At 45.5% G+C, this 18,289-nt stretch overlaps 1 protein-coding gene across 3 annotated transcripts in view; it reads right to left on the bottom strand.

Annotated features, from left to right (window-relative positions):
• Window positions 1-701: 701 nt before the first annotated feature.
• The window catches only part of PIEZO2 (piezo type mechanosensitive ion channel component 2), a 503,985-nt gene continuing 486,397 nt past the window's right edge, over window positions 702-18,289 (bottom strand). For all 3 annotated transcript variants that reach the window (XM_090039669.1, XM_090039670.1, XM_090039671.1), the window contains 6 exons: window positions 17,832-17,924; window positions 11,342-11,514; window positions 8,541-8,657; window positions 6,416-6,495; window positions 4,450-4,618; window positions 702-2,194 (listed from right to left, as the gene is read on the bottom strand). In XM_090039669.1, the coding sequence (XP_089895795.1) occupies window positions 1,942-2,194; window positions 4,450-4,618; window positions 6,416-6,495; window positions 8,541-8,657; window positions 11,342-11,514; window positions 17,832-17,924 (885 nt within the window). In that variant the 3' untranslated portion in view covers window positions 702-1,941. The remainder of the gene's footprint in view (window positions 2,195-4,449; window positions 4,619-6,415; window positions 6,496-8,540; window positions 8,658-11,341; window positions 11,515-17,831; window positions 17,925-18,289) is intronic.

Below are 18,289 nucleotides of genomic sequence, written 5' to 3'. Positions count from 1 at the left end.
ACACTATAGAAACATAATATGTCATTCCCATTGTTCCCCTCCACTGTTCTTTGTCTTAGAACATGTGAACACTCTTAAAGATAGCACTATTATAAAAGTTAGATTATCATCCCTGTTATGCCAAACCAGCACATGCACAGGATGTTTTTTCCCTCCTTCATAGATTCACACGATGACCTTTGTCCAAGCGAGAAACAGTCTTCTGTCCCTAGAGGAATGGCTGATGGTGCTAGAAGATTGCCTATCTATAGAAATAGATATTTTTCTGTTGTGACTTGTAAGAAATTGAACTGCCTTCCAATGAGTTTCAGCTCCTGCTTTTATCGTTATAGTGCGATGAAGCAATTTTATTTCGTTTTGCACTTCATAGTGTCTAGTGTGATAGTTCTGCAGGAAAGAATGGACCTGACAACATTTTCATGCAAGCACTATGTTTCATTCATTTTCACCTGGGTTGTTTTCATAAAGCTCTGCAGGAAAATGTGGCAGCACAGCTACAATTTCTCCATCTCCTGGAAGCCTGTCTTGTATTATTTGCATTCTGACTGACTATATCATTCATATAATCAATAGCAGTTAACTACTATGATGTGATCTTCACGTTTTTCACTGGTATTCCTTTAACTCTTGTGTATAACTTTGAACCATATAAAACTTTTCCCATTTCCTGTAAAAAGGCAGAGGAAAAAATACTTCTAAAATGACTTTGCAACATGTGCTTTATTTTAAGTCATTACTGAGTCAAAACTACACAGTATAACCTTTTAACATACCTTACTCCCTCAGTGAGGTTTTTCCCCTCAGAAATTGCATTTTTTTAACATGGAATGAAACCTACATTACAATCATAAATTTTCATGCTACAATGTTCTCTAACAAACCATTTGTGTCATCAATAATAATAATTTTAAGAAAAGGCCATTTTTTCAAGCTCATATGTACTTCTACATTTGGGAACTTAAAAAACCCGTCTCGGATGTAAAAATGTGAGTTGGAATATGTAAACATTTTTTGTATACCTGAAACACTGGAAGGAAAATATCAGATAACAGCAAAACTGTTGCCTTGAATCATTGAAATGGGAAAATGCATGTTGTGGAGAGAAGAGAGAAGCACAGACTATTCAGTCTTCAAAGGGTTATAAGAAACAAAACATATTCTTATGTCTTTTGACTGGCTTTTCTTTTCCTCTCTAATGGAAAGCAGTCATTTTTGAGAGGGTGGCCCTTCAGAACATCCCAATTTTTCATCATAATTGATTTAGCCATTAGTTAAACGTTGATTTTTTTTCCTGAGAAAAGTCATTGATGTTTCATGGAGATGTCTCCTGTGACTGTACAAATAAAATAAGGCAGTTAAAGAAATTGTCACTTTGTTTTCTTTTTGCTGACAAAGGCTTGTCTGCAGAGTCTTTGAAACCTCAGCTTTTTTATAAATGGGCATGGCTAGATTTTCTTCGGCTTCCACTCTGGCATTTTATCTCGGGTGTCCTGAAGGCTAGTCAGATTCCCATTACTGTGGCTTGGAAGTCAGTGACATATAACAGCATATTGCACAATCCAAACTATATCACTCCTGAACATGTGAAGAAGGTACAGTAATGTCATCTGCAGGGTCACTCCTTGTTCTTTACAGGTACAAATTGATGTCTAGAAGTCTTACTTAACCAGACATGGATGCAAAACGTTTTTTGATTAAATTACAAAGCAAGGTCCTCAGATTATAGGAGTGGCATTGTAAAAAAACAAAATTAAACACCTTCTTCACCATTTATCCTTAATTTGAAAGGCAGCACGGATTCCTCAAGATGTAGCTTCCAGGATTCCATCAGTGAAAAATCACTGCTACCTAACTAGAAAAGAATTAGCTCTTATGAGAATATTGTGCTTTTGTGTTTAAATTCAGATGAAGTCAACTTGATTCGTAGTAAAATGCCAGAGATCAATTAGTTTTTTCCCTAGTCCATTTGATCATAGTCTCTGGTGAGCGGTAGAGGAATATTAATTTGGCATATAGGTCTTCCTCTAGTTCCAGTTCCCCAGTCTCTCGTACTAAGAAAATGTCAGTACACAACTTCAAGATACGATCCACATTTGGGAGCTCCTCAAACATGATGGAGTGAGAGATCCCACTGAAGAACTCACGGACAAACTTTCCAATCACCAGGACAACTGAGGCATAAAGTCCCATGATGCTGCAAAGCAAGAGATGAAAATGGTCAATTCTGCTTTCTAATCTAGAGGTAACTCCAAAGAGAAAACAAAGATATTGACAGATTTTATGAAACTTGACTAGAAGTAAAGCTTGTGTGAGTTGGATGAAATACATATTAGAAACTCCAGCAAACTAAAAACAGAGTGTGTTGCAAAAGTAAGTGGTCTATGGAACTTTCTCAGAATTTCTCAGAAACCTTTAAATTGATATGCATATAGGGCGCTTTTACATGTGACAAAATTGGCCTTTAAAGTGGCTTAACTGCCCTTTTGCATCGCTTTAATGGCATCACTGTTTACACCTGCGGTGGTTTATTTCATTTTACTTTCATCACGCTGTACACTTGTGGTAGCATATTTACTTTATATTACCTTGTTATATAGCAAAGTAAAACACATCCCATGTATTTTAGTTTACTGCTTAACAAATTGAAACAATGCATGTGGTGCTGGAAGCCTAGATGTGCTCAGGAAAGCTCGGGCTTGGTGACCTTCCAGCACCCTGTGCACCATCCCCACCACCTTCTCTGGTCACCAGCACAGCCAGCTGCCCTCCTGCCACCTTGCCACACTGCCCCAGGGGCAAGCCAGCCATTCCTGGGAGTCTCATGTAGCAGGAAGGCAGTGAGGATGGTGCACGAAGTGCTGGACCCTACTTGCCTCTCCTGCAGCTGGGAGGGGGGAAGTGGGGAAGGGGAGGTGAGCTGCTAATGGCTCAAGCTGCAGGGAACCCCAGACCTTCCCTCCATGGGGGCGGCACCCCACAGGTGGCACCTGCCCGCTAACACCCTGCCCAGGCAATCCTGGGGGGTGCCACCACTGAGGAGGGAAGGGCCATGCTCCCCTACAGCTCAGGGGCTGTGCGACCTGGCAGCACCTTGTACAGGCAGGTTCCACTGAGAAAAAAAACAGAAAAAAGTGGAGAGGGCCTGATCCTTTTTTTTTTTGGTTCTGGAGCCTGCCCACATCTCCCATGGCCAGGGGACACAGTGCTGACGAGCCAAATAGTCCCTGAGCTGCGGCGTCCCCTGGTCCTTCCCTCCTTGCTGGAAAAAGCTCCCGGGATCACCCAGGTGAGCTGCTAGGAGGTGGGTGCTGCCTGGAGGGCACTGCTGCCTTGGACGGAAGGACTGGGGCCCCCTGCAGCTCGGGGCCTGCTGGCAGCTTGCCCCCAGCCACGGGAGAGGTGGGCAGGCTCTGAGGGGAAAAAAAGGCTTTTTTTTTTCCTGGTGGGGCCTGCCCACATCAGCGGGTGGAGGGGGGAGGTGGGTGAGCCGATGGAGGCCATCACTGTGACCTGACGGAAGTCTCTAACTTGAAACAGTAGGTTTTTCATCAACACAATTAAAAACCCACCATTTCACTTTAGAGAGAACTAAACTCCGTCACGTGTACAAACTGCCATAAAGTCATGGGGAGCAAAAATCCCACCTACTGTGGGAATCCTTCCAAGGGATTACCTAAAGGAAATTGCCAAATCAGCAACTCAGCAGGAGAAAGGGATGATGGTTTGCTTCCCTGCAGAAAGGAGAGGGTCTCTCCACCCAGAAATGACATCACCCTGAAATAATGGTCGGTAAGGAGATTGGAGGTCATCTGTACCTCTCTAATAGGCCCAGGGTCTCCTGCCTTTTCTTTTGATATCAATGGAGTTATGCCAATACTTCTTCCTCTGGTGGAGGTTCTTCTTTAATTGGTCCTACAACATGGAGAAGCTCAGCAGGAAAGCCTCAGACTATAATCAGTTGTCTGTGGGGTTGTGGGGGAAGATAATATGTGTTCTCCCTTTGCCTTTGACCCTGTTTCATCTCATCTGTAGTTTCTCAATTATGTAGAGGATTCTCTACTGAGATGAGGTTAGGGATAATGACATGGGATGTTCCCAAAGCTGACCTTCTGCATGTGAATTTTGGATATAGGAGACTAATACCTTCCCTTCCTGAGAAAAGATGGGGTTCATATTTTTGCAGCAGTTTATAATTAAGAATGACAGCCCTATTTTAAAGTAGAATGAGTAAAATCAATGGACATTATACCATCTGTAGTACCTATGTGCTAGGTTCTGATTTCATCTTAAAGTGTGGAGCTTTTCTTCAAGATATTTATGGCAGTTTCAAATGTTACAAGAGAAATGCAGGCCCCCATATTCTGGGACACAGCCATTAAAATTGTAAATTTACCTCTAGTTAGTTTTGATAACCAAGGCTATTGTTTTATATAAAAAGTTATTGCTTACCCATAGCCAGCTAGGAATCCAAGACTGGGTGGGCTAACTTTGTCACTGAATACAAAGAGTTCAAGGCTGGGTCTAGGTGTTTTAGATCTCTTTCCAACCTGATTCAAGATCCACCACTCACTGGAGTTATTTTCGATCAAGGAAACTGTGATGTTGTCCCTCTTCCCATCTATTGGGATGAAAAATATATTAGTGCACAGAAACCATGAAGTCAATGAGTCAGGCTGATCGGGATGCCTATTACCAAGGACAAAAGTAACCGTGTAATCTAACATTTCCATTAAATGAAACTAAATAGTCCTGGAACCCATTTTAAGAAGGTTCTATCAAACAGTTCTGGACTTTTTTCTATCAAAGCACTTCTGGCTAAATCTTATTTTGCTATATGTACCTACATAAAGCAAAATGTGTGCTTGTGGTTGCATAACTACGTTTTGAAACTTATGCACAAACTGGAATGCTATTTCACTGTGTGGACATGATGGAAAAGGGCCCTCTCACTTTTTTGGCCAATAGATAAGATGGTAGGGCACTTGAGCAGGGAGCAATGCTCTAGGTCTTCTTCACTTTGAACTGGCATTTCCTGCCTTTTAGCAGGGTGCTCTTACCACCAAGCTGTAGACTAGGCATTGCTCAGTCCACTGTCCAGCTTTTCTCCTCATGCTGGCCCTGTTGTGCCTGGCATATCAAGGGATGAAATGGATGAACAGCACTTGGGACAGCTAAGTTTCTATCCCACTGGAAGCAGAGGCTCAGGCTGGAAGCTAAGGTCTACCTCTCACTGAGCTGCAAATCAGTGAGCTGCATACTTTCTTCCTCATGGCCCCTAAGAATTGCCCAACAGGCTAGTTCAAGAGGAGGAATGGAGAAGGGTCTGGGAAAAATAGACTCCCAGTTACAGCATCTTTTTGGAAAACAGAAGACACAGGTTTTAGGCGAGGGAGAAACTGGACCCCAGATCTTCTGCTTTTTGGGTGTGCTGTGCTCCATAGGCTGATATTGCCTCATTCTCTACATGCACTCCACCTGCCTTTAACAGCACTGGGCAATGCAGGATTAACTGAAGCCAGAGCAACAGGCAGCCACAGCTTATGCCATGGTATGCAGAAGGATTCTTTTGCTTCTACATGGAGCATCATTCCCATGCACAGTTATGTGGACATTTGCCACTGAAGGAGCAAATGAATTGGTTCTTGGCAGAGGGGATTTTAGCACTATTCTGATAGTACACTTGAGAGTGTGCTACATGACCAAGAGATTGGTAGGGGACAATCTGATGGAATCCTTAGTCTCTGGTGAGCGGTACAATCAATGAGTTGGTAGTATGTGGCCATTCTGGTGCAGTTTGTGGAGAAAAGGTGATGGGGCTGAGCACAGACCAAGTAAAACCTGCAGGCATTCATTGCATTTGCTCTACACTCTATTTTTCCCCTAGCAAGAACATGGTCTGATAGTTTCTCTGCCCGAGTCCCTGTACCTTGTCCCTACACTGTTCTGCATCGTCTAACAGGAACAGAATGCTAGGATGTCTGCTTGGGCCATTGCCCAGAGGTGGCATTGCCCAGGCTGGAGGTGGGCCATACTTGGATTTCTGAATACCAAGAACTAAGGAGTTAGGTGAAGGGATGCTCATTGCTTCAGAAGGGTAGATAGTGCTGCTAGCCAGCCTTTAACTCTGTGCTAATGCTGTGGATTATTGTCCACTTAGAAGCTCCAGTGACAGAGCAGAACTTTGCGAGTTAGTCATTGTCTGAAGCATGACCTAATACTCATAACAATCCAGTGCTAGAGTACAGTGTCTCCTCTGTATTGACACAATGGATATGTCATAATTGGGAGTGACATATTACTTGGGAGTGACAAGACCTTGGCAGAGTCTTGCCATTTAGTAAACTTCCTCATGTGTTTTAACAATGGGAAAAATATGCCATGCTAGTAAGAGAGATACACCAGTTGGTCTACATACCTTTCAGTAGCTGCTTTATGGGTTTTGCCAAAGAATCACTAGGCGCCTTGATGTAGTATGGATATATGTCTTCTAAGGTCCTGCAGGAAACGTGTAAAAACCCATAACTTTACCTTGTTATACCTAAGAGCTTTCACTTCGAAATCTTCCTTGGGGGAGTTGTAGCACATAATTCCACTCTGAAAAGCCAATTACTGTAACTGCTGTGTTTCTTGGGTTAGATGCATCTTGCATACGTTTGGACTGGCATTCCAGTGTCTTTGACAGTTTGATTTTTGACCTTCTACCTGTATTTTCACAAGGAACTCTCTCTCCAGAAAGTCCCTGAAGGCTGATGTATGTAAGCTCACAGATAAGAAGGACTGGCACTCAAATCTATTCTTTTTTTTTTTCCTTTCAAAGGAAAACACTGCAAAATACATTTGATGGAAATGCTTATGCTTGAGAGCAGAACAGTATTCAGAAAGTGAGGATTTTCTCTGGGATTGTTTTTGGAAATCTTTTTGCATGATCTGAGCCTTTCCAATCTCAGCTAACTGCTGAAGAAGTACTTTCCTGTACATTTGGGAAAAGTCATCCAAGCTGGAAAATGGCTTTGCAGTATCCAGAAACAGTTTAGTTTTATCAGAGACAAAAGAATTACCCCATCCTGTCCTGTTCAAAGGGGGTGGTGGCTTAGAGAAATCAAGAGCATTCTCCAGTAAAAAAACAATGTTGAGAAGATCAGAATCCAGCCACCTAAACATAATATTCTGAGCAGCTAAATAGCTTTGCCAACAGGTAGCATAAGCTTACTTGCTGAAGCAGCTATGTGGCTATGAACTGGGTCAATTATCAACTTGAACTCTATACCTCTCTTGAGACACACATCATACCATGAGAGCAGGGAGAGATTTTATTTAAAAAAACAAGAAAATAACATTTTAAATTAAAACCCATAGAACCCTATATGCAGCCACATGTCTTTGCAGCATATACGTATATGTCTCTGTATTTGGAAAAGCAATATCCTACTTCTGTCCAACAATGAAGGTTAACTTCTGAAGATGTTTGGAGATGGAATGACATTGCTTCCCACTCAAAATCCTGTTCTGTTAGGCCTGTGAACTATAGTTACTTTATGCCACAATTTTGCTTATGCAATACTCTTTGGTATTCACATGGAGAGAACTTCTTGACCACTCTGTGAATTCTCATTGCCAGAAAAAACACAGAAGGCAAAACTACTACAGACGCTGCCCACCTCAGACCAATTTTCCTTTACTATTTTTCTTTAATGCTAGTAACCAATGAGAAATCTAACCCAGGTGGGCACTTAATATGAGATTCACCTCCAAGTTATACCTATCCAACCACACCAAAATTGACTGAGCTGCAACTTGGAAGACAGTCTGACTGCTGTTGCTAATCTACTGAATTTACTTCCTACCAGTCATTGAGAAAGGAACTAGGTGGTAGTTTAACAGGTCATGGCAGTAGCCTGTGAAACGTTCTGACCCAGTCAAAGAATGTGAGTCTGTTCCAAACTAATTTACCTTTGAGAAAAATGTATTGATGTACAGCCTGGCTGTTTTTGAGTTTTGGGAAACTGCAAGAAATTTTCAGCAGAAGACTCTACCAATCCCTCCTGTCAGGGAAACAGAGTTGCGAGAGGGGACAGATGGACCATCTAAAAACTTGCCTGTGCAGCACAACTATTCTTACAGATCTTTTGCAGCAATGGCCTTTCCTCAGAACTTTAGCTAATGTGCTTGCTCAAGCCAATAGTGTACATTTACTTTGCATAGATTTAGCAAAACCTGCTTAATAAGCTTCACTTTTAGAAGACTATATATTAAGAACATGCGAAGTGCCACACTGAGTCAGACCAATGGGTCATTCAGTCTCTCACAGTGCCATTAGCAGATACTTTAGTGAGAGAAGGTATGTATGAGGCATGCATAGTGTAGTTCATTCCCTGTCATGCTCTTCCTGGCATAAACTGTCATTAGTTTAGGGATGGCAGAAGATACGTTCAAGACTATTCTGTTTAATAGTTATTAATGTTCACACATAGAGTATTCAAGTATGATGTTACATGAACCAGTTGAAATGGTTACATAATTAAATGAAGAAAATTACTTACACATTTTCCACTAACTCTCGAGACATCATGGCGGCAATTTTTTCTCTGGTTGCCTCTGGCAAATAAATGGACAGCTTATCTGATGCTATTTCTGATTTTGCACCAAGGCTGAGGTTTCTAAGGTAAAAGAGAAGACACGTAATGAATCTGAGCACAAAACAACATAGGGTTTTCTTCGTTGTGCTGACCCAGAAATTGGTTAGCAAATCCACTTGCACATTTTCTGTCCTTGCTATTCTATCCTGTCAAGGTACCTGACTCACTGACCGGCATGCTTACCTAGGGTTACTTGTAGTGGTCTGACACTGCTCTCTCCTAATAGATGATGGCTTTCCATGTTTTAAAGGCACATATTAATGAAGACATTGTCTGAAACAGGTACTATTAATCTGGTAAATAAGCAATGTTATCTTTAAAACCTAAGGCTAGGATTTTCCCCACTTAGACTCCTATCTAAATTTTCAAAATTCCTTGTTTATTTGAGGTGTCTCAAGTTTAGCACTCAGGAACTGAGGCACAATGTCAGACCACTCAAAAATGAAACTCCTGTTTTAGCAAGCTGCATATTTGCATTTGATACACAAAGGGCTTGCCAACAGTAGCTCATAGTTTGATACTAGAGTATTGCAAACCTACTACTCCTGACCATGACTGCACGATTAGCACAAAGGTGTTAAAAATGAATTGCAGGCCTACCTAAAAGACAATTATAATTCCACTAAAATATGAAGGGTTTAAAAAAAATGAAGGGTTTAAACAAACCCACACACCGATACTGAAGATGCTGACATACTTCGAGTTCTATTTTTGCTTCTGACTTATGTAAATGACTCTCATTACAGTAGCTGTGAAAAGATGGACACCGTTATGTCCATCTATAAGACCTGCGCACATTGGGACTTGATGTTACTATGAAGGGCATATTCCTTAAGTAGCCAGTAGGCATGCCACTGCAACACTTCTGCTATTCACAACACTGCTGCATTAGCCTTTGATTTGGTCCATAGAAGTCCCAGGTCCCAGTTTGGGTTTAGAAAATAACAGAATATTCAGTTGAACAGATCTGTGTATTCTGAAGCACAGCACTCACAAAAGACTCCCAACCCACAGCAAAGCTTAGCAGAGAAAACTGCATGCAGAGACCAAATGTATTAGCCCTAGAGTACATGGACACAAGCCACAAGATAATGATTGGGAGCAGTTTACTTCAGGGTGGCTGTCAATGTGCAGGCATCTAACAAAAAACTGTGTAGCATCTTGTGCTTTACTACTAAATTGTTTACAGAAGAGAAGGACTGACCACTGCATCATGAGGTTGTAAAACTTCTGTTAAAGGACTAATTACTTTTTAGAGGTTTTCTCCTTCAAGGCCTTTAATTCAAATACATGTTAATGAGAATGCTGTCTTCAGAAGGTATTATTAGTCTACCAGTTGTACATAATTTTTTCTCTCTTAAGCCTCTCTGAAAGCTTCAACCTCAATTTTAAAAAACTCATATTTATCACTCTCTGGATTCCCATTGAGAACATATTTAGGCAACCTTATTTACAGATGCTGAGTAGCGTTTGAACATCAGTCCCCTTCAAACCATCTTAAGTTTGGCACTTAGGGCCTTTGTGCATACCACAAAATTGGCCTTTAAAGTGGCCTAAATGCCCTTTTGCATTGCTTTAATGGTGTTGCTGCTTACACTCTCAGCACTTAATGCTTTAATGGCATTGCTGTTTACGCTCTCAGCAATGTATTGCATTTTAAATGATTTTGGTACCCAGCAAGATAAAACACCTCCGAGGTGTTTTAGTTTGCTACCCTGATGCTTCCTAGCTGCGGAAGGAAGCACCAGGCCCTGTGCAGCTCAGGGGCTGTGCCACCCAGCGGCAGCCTGTGCAGGCAGCCTCCACTAGAGAAGAAAAAAGCGGCGAGCTTGATCTTTTTTCTTCCTCCTTGGAGCCAGCCTGTGTGGGGTCCAGTGCTTCCCTCCGCACCTGTGGTGCCCCCAGGACTGCTCGGAACAGGTACCAGCAGGTGGGTGCTGCCTGGAGGGCACTGCCACTGCCGAGGAGGGAAGCACTGCCCCCCCCAGCTCGGGGACCACTCAGCCAGCCGGCAGCTCACCCCCTGTCCCACTGCCAGAAAGACAGGTAAGGATCAGGCCCCCACCCTTGTGGGGTTTAGTTTGGTTTAAATTGAAGTGGTGTTTTTAAAAACCCATTGTTTCACATTAGGGAGAACTAAACTGAATTAAATCCCCATGGTGTATACAGGCATCCTTAGAGGTCAAAGCAGCCAAGTCAGCCAAGTCACAAGCGAAGCCATGTCCTTTAAACAGGCTGCACAATAGAATTCGTTATACAATAAGCATGATAAATTTATTTTGTGGGTAGAAAAGCTCAGACCTATTTTCAGACTTATTTCTCCCTTCCCCCCACTTTCCCCAGGTACTTACTGAACTTGCTCATGTTGAACTTTGGAAGGTCTATATTTTAATTCTTCTTTTGCACCTTGGAGGTGCTTGGCCAGTTTTCTGACTGAGGAGATCTAGGGTAAGCTTGCCTTTAAAATTTATTATTTATTAATGCTGTTTTCAGTTGGTATGAGAGGTTACAGTTAAATGACAAAAAGCAGTCCCTTCCAATCTCCCCTCTGTTTACTTTTAGCAGTCATTCGTAGAATGAGCAAATTGGATAGGAAATTAAACAAGCGAGCCAAAGACTGAAATGCCGTACACTTTTACTATCCCACCAGGCCTACACTAACAAACAAATAATCTCCCAGGATCATTGTGGTCATGCTAATTTACCTCTGAATACTCCATGAAAGAACAACAGCAAATTTAGCTGAAAAATCCCGGAGATCCGTTATCATTTTTTCTCTGCTGGGAGGGCTGATGGTCCACAAAGAGTTTGAATTTCCTTCTAGGTCTGCTATAGTTATATCTTCTTTTCCATAGTTTTCTAGAAACTGCAAAGCTCCCTGTAAATGCAGTGAAAGAAAGAAGGGAAAAATCAACATTCATAAACAGGTAACAGTTCATACCAATCAGACTATGAGCCCAGAACTATGGATACCTTGGGAACTATGAATCTATTGCTGGTAGAAATTGTTTAAAAAACATAAGTAACCAACTAACACCCCTCTCCACATATACGAACATGCTTAGTCGGGTGGAAAAGTATACAAGAATGGGCTTAAAATAATGAATCAGGCAAATCTGGTATAGACCTTGTTGACCTAGAGGTAAACTGAGATAGCAGAATTGGCAGATGGCTAGGAGAGGCAGATACAGTTGAGGAGTATCACATCCTCCTGCTTTACCTTGCAAACTGCTACTTCACTGAGACTCCAGACAGAAATAGCAGCTACCACAACTTGTAGTTAATTACTTGTAGTTAATTTCTGTGACAAATAATGTTTCAGTTAGCTAGGACCAAACATCCCCCCGTGGGCAATTATTGTTTCAGTTAGCTAGGACTAAAAATCCCCCAGACCCAAGGGGCCATTTGAGTTGTGATGAGCTATCATGGGCCATATACATAAAAACTTTCAGAAAGATAATTTTAACAAATTATATAAAAACAAATCATAAACTAAAAATCAGACATCTACTATAACATATTTCAATTTTATTTAATAAAAATGTTTTCTCGTGATTTATGTTTTCTTGAGCAGCGTATATGGAGGCAATTGCAGCATAGCTCAAAGTAAAGTCTAACAGTTGTGTACTGTGTGGGGAGAGGTGTATGTGGGAGTGTTGGAGGAGGTGTGGTGTGTGCGCATGTGTAGGGGGTGACATAGTGCTAGGTCCCAGGAGCCGGCCGGGGGTAGAGTTGCCAACTCTGACTGAAGCTATTCTGGGAGATTTTTTTCCCCCAACATGATGTAATGTCATTAATTGTACTGTTCAACCCATTCACAATATTAATCTCCTGGATTGCTTTCAATAGTCACTGGGAGATTGATGCTGATTCCAGTAGACTCCTGGCCAGTCTGGAAGGGTTGGCAACCCTAGCTGGGGGTAAGGGGCAGAGGGCTCATGTAGCAGAGCTCACCAGGGTAGTGCAGGTGCAGCTGCAGTCCACCTCCCTGCAACCAGCTCATGGCTGCTCTGTGGTGCTCTGCAGGATGCTGAGCTCTGCTTGGAGCAGCCGGCATCATGCTTCTGCCTGCATCTGGCCAACCATCCTGACCCTGGCCTTAGACCTGGTCCTGGCCCTGGCCCTGGCCAGTGCACACAGCTTCCTGGCAGGGATGCTTCTTGTGTGGCTGCAGTCACCCAGGTGCTACTTGGCTCCCCACACCTCCAGTGGCTCCTTCTCCTCCTGCCCCTGCTGTGCCATTCATGGCAGGGGGGGAGACTGTAAGTGGGTGACTCCTGCCCCAGTGCATGGGGCTCTAAACCACTTTTCACCCACTCTGCCTGCCTGGCTCAATGAGCAGCCACCCATGGGTGGCCAAGTGGGTGGAAGGTGGCTGGGAGCTAGATCCCCTTGTGCTGGGGTAGGAGGCACCCAGCTGCAGCTTCTGCTGAAGCAGTGCAGCAGGGGTGGGAAGAGGAGGAGGAGGAGGAGGTGCTGAAGGCAGGGGGAGCCGAGCAGTACCTGGGCAGCTGCAGCTGCACTGGGAGCAGCCCTGCTGGGAAGCTATACATGGTGGCCAGAGCCAGAGCTGGGGCAGGGTCATTGGGGGTGTCGGCAGGAGCATGGCATAGGCTGTCGCAGGTGGGAATGGGCAGGGACTGACCCCATGCAGAGTGCTGCAGGGGCAGCTGTGGGCTGGATCCAATTAACTGGTGGGCACTCACCCACGGGCTGGATCCAATCAGTTGGCAGGCTGGATCCAGTCTATAGGTCATAATTTGCCCATCCCTGCCCTAACCTGTGTCTGAACTGGAGGATCCAAATTAATTTGTCCATTTCTACTGAAAAGAACTCCTTATCTATGTAAGAAAACCTTTTTAAAAGTGAAACTGTAGAATACTGCAAAGAAAAGTATATGCACAATACTATTACCAAAGGAGGAAATAAGTATGGAACTAATAATTGTTTTACTGCTGGCATAGGATGTAATGCTGTTGTAGTGGCAGGGCATAGGTGATGGCTTTTATATTTAAAAAAAAATACTAATAGTTTGATCCACTACAAGCAAAGTGAGTGTCACTTCACTGAAAGTGTATTCTGTATCCAGGGTATTCTGTTGGAAAACTGGCTTCTCAAGGACATTTACCAACTGCTCTTGAACACTCTTCTCTTCTTAATAACATTTTCTGTAACTCTGCATATGCTATGGAGCCAAATGATGAAGCCATGTTGACACTTAGTGGTTTTGCTACCATGTAGAGCAGGGGCAGGCAATTATTTTGGATGGAGGGCCACTTACCAAGTTTTGGCAAGCCACCAAGGGCTGCATGGGTAACCCTGCCCCTTGACAGGTGCCCTGCCTCCTGGTTGCCATCTTGGGACCAGAAGTCCTGACCAGTAGCCCCTGACCTTTGCCACCAGAAGTCCCTCCCCTTGCCCCCCCGGAATTACTACTTTCAGCAAGGGGGTTTGCCATCATGGAACCAGAAAAATACCAAATTAGATTCTAAAAATCAAACATGTATTGCAACATTCATTAATTTCATTAAAAAATATATTTTTGTCTTGATTTACATATGTTTGTATAGTGTACGTAGAGGTGATAGTATAATAGTATAAAATGAAGTCTTACTCTTGTATATTGTTGGAGGGGGTGGGTGGCAGGGTGGGTATGGGTTTGTGGGTATGTAGGGTGTGGGGGAGGGTGCGAGTGTGTGTGATTTGTGGGGGGGTGGATAGGTATGGTGCATGTGTACAGGGGTGGGTGGGTATGGGTTTTGTGGGTGGCTGTGAGTGTGCAGGGGGAGGGTGACTGGGGAGGGTTGTGGCTTGTGTGGAGGGAGAGTGTTTGCCCACAGCTTGCCCCCCCCCATGGCAGACAGAGCCTCCACCAGAACTCTTGCAAGCCTAGGCTCTGCGCTCCTGCCACTCCTGGCCCTGGGGCACTGATGCAGGCCCTGTGTTCCCGCTCGCTGCCACTGGCCCCCCTGTCTGCCAATGCTGCCCTTCTCCTGCCACTTCCTCATTCAGCCCACCCTCCTCCCCACCTCCACTCCAGCACCACATCCCAGCTACTCCTGCAGTCCTGGTGCTGCAGCTGGGAACCGCATGAAGCTGGAGTGGGGTGGGGGAGGGAGTGGGGAAATGGCTGCGGCAGGCGGGGGAAAGGGTAGTGAGCTGGCATGCAGAGCGCAGCGACAGCTGCGCAGGAGCTTGGGGCCCATGCCAGTGTACCAGGGCCAGTGCCAGCACGGCCCAGAGCGGGACGGCAGGATTGTGGGGTCTGGGCTGCCAGGGGCTCTATGGAGCCAGGCTGCACTGCTCAAGCAGGGAGAGGAGGATGCCAGCACAGCTCCATAGAGCCCCTGCTAGCCAGTGCCCTGTGCTCCTGCTGTCCTGTTCTGGGCCACTGGTGTGGGCCCTGGACTCCCACCTGGCTGTTGCTGTGCTCTGTTTGCCTGCTCGCTGCCCCTTCCCCTGGCCTGCTGCCCCTTCCCCACTCCCTCCCTGTCTGCCCACCCAGCAGCTGGCCAGCACCACATTGTTCCCAGCTGCAGTGCCGGGACCACAGGAACTAGCCTGGTTAGCTCTGAAGACTGAGGTGATTTCACATGGTCCACCCCTGCCTCCCCACCCACATCTTATCTGTATTTCTCTTGGTGTGGGGAGACAGGAACAGTCCCAGGTCAAAAGCCTCCAGAAGCCCCTGCTAGGCAGAGGCTTCCAGCTGGGGCTCAGGGTGCAAGGGTGGGGGGAAGGCAAGGGCAGTGCCAGACTTGCTGGTGTGGCTGTTTAGTTCTGCTGCTGGCTCCTTCTGGGTCCTACTGCCCCTGGCTCCTGTTATTTTTGACAGGCAATCAGGGGCAGGTAAGTATTAATTTTCTAAATTTTTAGGGGCCCCACAGGCCGGACAGAATGGCCTGGTAGGCTGGTTCTGGCCCGCAGGCCATATTTTGCCTGCCCCTGATGTAGACTTACTAAAGGGATTGCATCAGTGAGCACACAGATATTTGGCTGCTTTTACCAAGTTGCATATCCTCACTGCAGAAGCTTGTGTCCACTAAAAACCCAGTGCACCTTTGGAACAAAGCCAAGGCTTACAGGCTGCCAACACTGCTATGTCAGACATGAAAACTTGTCTATCTGGCCTTGAGCCAGTGGCTACATGTCAGTTCAGCTTTTGTTACATGGGGGCGGGAGGTGGGGATGGGGCAAAGACTATTTAGGTGAAAGGAAGATTGGGGTTTGCTGGCTTACACTAAATTTGTATATTGATTTGAATGAATTGAAGGTGACACAAACATGCTGGGATGGCAAAGGGGGATCATCTGGGAAAGAAATGGCTGGATCTGGAAACAACAGGGGTTACAACCAACGGGAAAACCCCTGCTAAAATGTCTGAAACAGAGGAAGACATGAAAATGTGAAGACAAGAGGCCTGAGCGATGATAGAGCAGTGGGACAAAAGTGGATTTAAACCAGCAGCCAAAAAAGCATAAGGATAAGACTGTAAAGGAACAGGGAGAAGAATGGAATATTTCTGATCTCACACAGATCTGGAGGAGAATCAAGAACCAGAATATTACCCAGGGAAATAAGAGTAAATCTCTGGTGACAAAAAGCAACTTCTGTCACCAAAACATTGAAGACCGGGCCTGAACAACAGACTCCTCAGTTCTGACCATTCATATTCTTACTTGAGAAGGAAGTCCTTATCCAAATGCAACGGAACTAATCAGCTGAGTAAAGACAGCACTGTTAAGCAATTTCTGCCACCCAAATGAAATTAGCAAAATGTCTCAGATGATTGATATGCAGAGAATCCTTGACTTATGACTGTTTGAGTTAGGACAAATGGCACTTACAGCCTTTGTAAATTAAGACACTGTTTTGAGATTCCAACTTTAAGATGCTGGACACAGCTGCCTCCAGCTGGTAAGTCTGTTGTGGTAGGATGTGGAGGGGCAGATCAACATCTCTGCAGTGAGGGAGGGGTGGGGGCTGGGACAGAGGCTGCCCAGTGGGTGGGGGTGGGGTTGCTCCTGCCACTGTGCACCGCCGGTCTGGGTGGGCATGTGCCCCTGGATTTGCGTGGGGTGAGCGGGCCTGGGCCTGCACTGGGCTGCGCTCCAGGCTGGTGGTGGAAGGCGCTGGGAGCAGGGGTTATGCCCTCTTGCCCAGCCAGGGAGGGGCGGAGCCACTGTACAGCCTCCAGACAAGCAGCTCGCAGCTGTCAGAGCTGCCCTGGCCACCCCATGCTTCCCAGCCCCACCCCACCCCACCCCACCCCAACTGGGTGAGCAGCAGCAAGGTATGGGTGGGTATATGCCCCTGGATCTGCATGGGGTGCGTGGGGCTGGGGCTGCGCTCCGGGTGGGTAGCAGGGGCTACAGCAAATTTTAGGGTGGCTGCAGCCCCCCCACAGTGTCTGCTCTGCCCCCTAATCTGGGGGCACATTTCCCCCCAGTGCCCTGCCATTGCCACTTGCCCAGCCAGGGCAGGATGGGGCGAAGCTGTGGCTCATCTGGGAGGTGCGGGGAGGTCGGGGTGGCTCTGGCTGCTGCATGCTGCTTGTCCTCAGGCAACACAGTGGCTCCACCCGCCCTGGCTGGATGAGCGGCAGGAGGGCATAGCCCCTGCTCCCAGCACCTTCATCTGCCCACCTGGAACACAGCCCGGCGCAGCCACAGCCCCGTCCCCACCCGCCCTGAGCAGATCTGAAGGAATATGCCCCCCACCATGCCCTCCCAGTCTGGCGGTGGGAGCAGCCACAAGAGCCACCAGACGAGCTGCCAGGTGAGCAGATCCCAAACTGGCAGTGCAGTGGCAGGAGCTGCTCATGCCTTCCTGCACTGTGCTGTACTGCGCCGCGCCCCCTTCCCCCCCCCCCCCCCCCCGGCTGGACAGCCCCCTGTCCCAGCCCTAGCCCCAATCCCTCCCTTGCTGCAGGGGCACTGATCTGTACCCTCCCCCCCACACCCCTGCAACTACAACAGACTTACCAGCTGGAGGCAGCTGTGTTGAGCATGGTAAAGGAACCAATCCCCCATTTATTATATTGTTCCTATGGAAAAATTGGTTCCGAGTTACAATGTTTTGACTTAAGACATGGTTTTCAGGAACCTATAGCATCATAAGTCTGAGGACTGCCTGTACCGGAAACAAACATACACATGCACTCTGAAAAGATGAAGCACTCTATATTTCACTTACAGTATTACCCGAATAATATTTTAGAAGCTCGTTGAAATCACTGTCACCCATATCCTTGAGCTGGTTCTGCTGAGCACTCATTGTAAAAATAGGCTGGGAAAGAATAAAATGCAGACTTGTTAAATTTATACACTTCTATCTCTACACAAATAATATCACATTCTGTGGAGTGCAGTCTAAGGCAACATCGGCCTGTTAGCAGTGGGAAGACAGCATGATCCAGAACAAGGGAGAAACACGCATGAGCTATTCAAGTTCTGAATTTCTTTTCAATTTCTTTAAATGTTCTACTTTGTGGGACTGCAAACCTCCCTGAATCAAAACATTTCCAAGGTTTTGTTTCAAAAACAGCCTTATTTTTCCACAACCTCATCGGGTAGCATGTGAGACTTCATTGTTTGAAATTTCTTTTGGATAAGCACCTATCCACAGTGGGCTGAGCAGACAGAAATGCAGCC

Source organism: Crocodylus siamensis, chromosome 3 (assembly GCF_052110815.1).
Source record: "Crocodylus siamensis isolate JL-2025a chromosome 3, ASM5211081v1, whole genome shotgun sequence".
Classification (NCBI taxonomy): Eukaryota; Metazoa; Chordata; order Crocodylia; family Crocodylidae; genus Crocodylus; species Crocodylus siamensis.
Note: the sequence above shows the minus strand (reverse complement) of the source record. Positions and strands in the feature narration are given on the sequence as shown.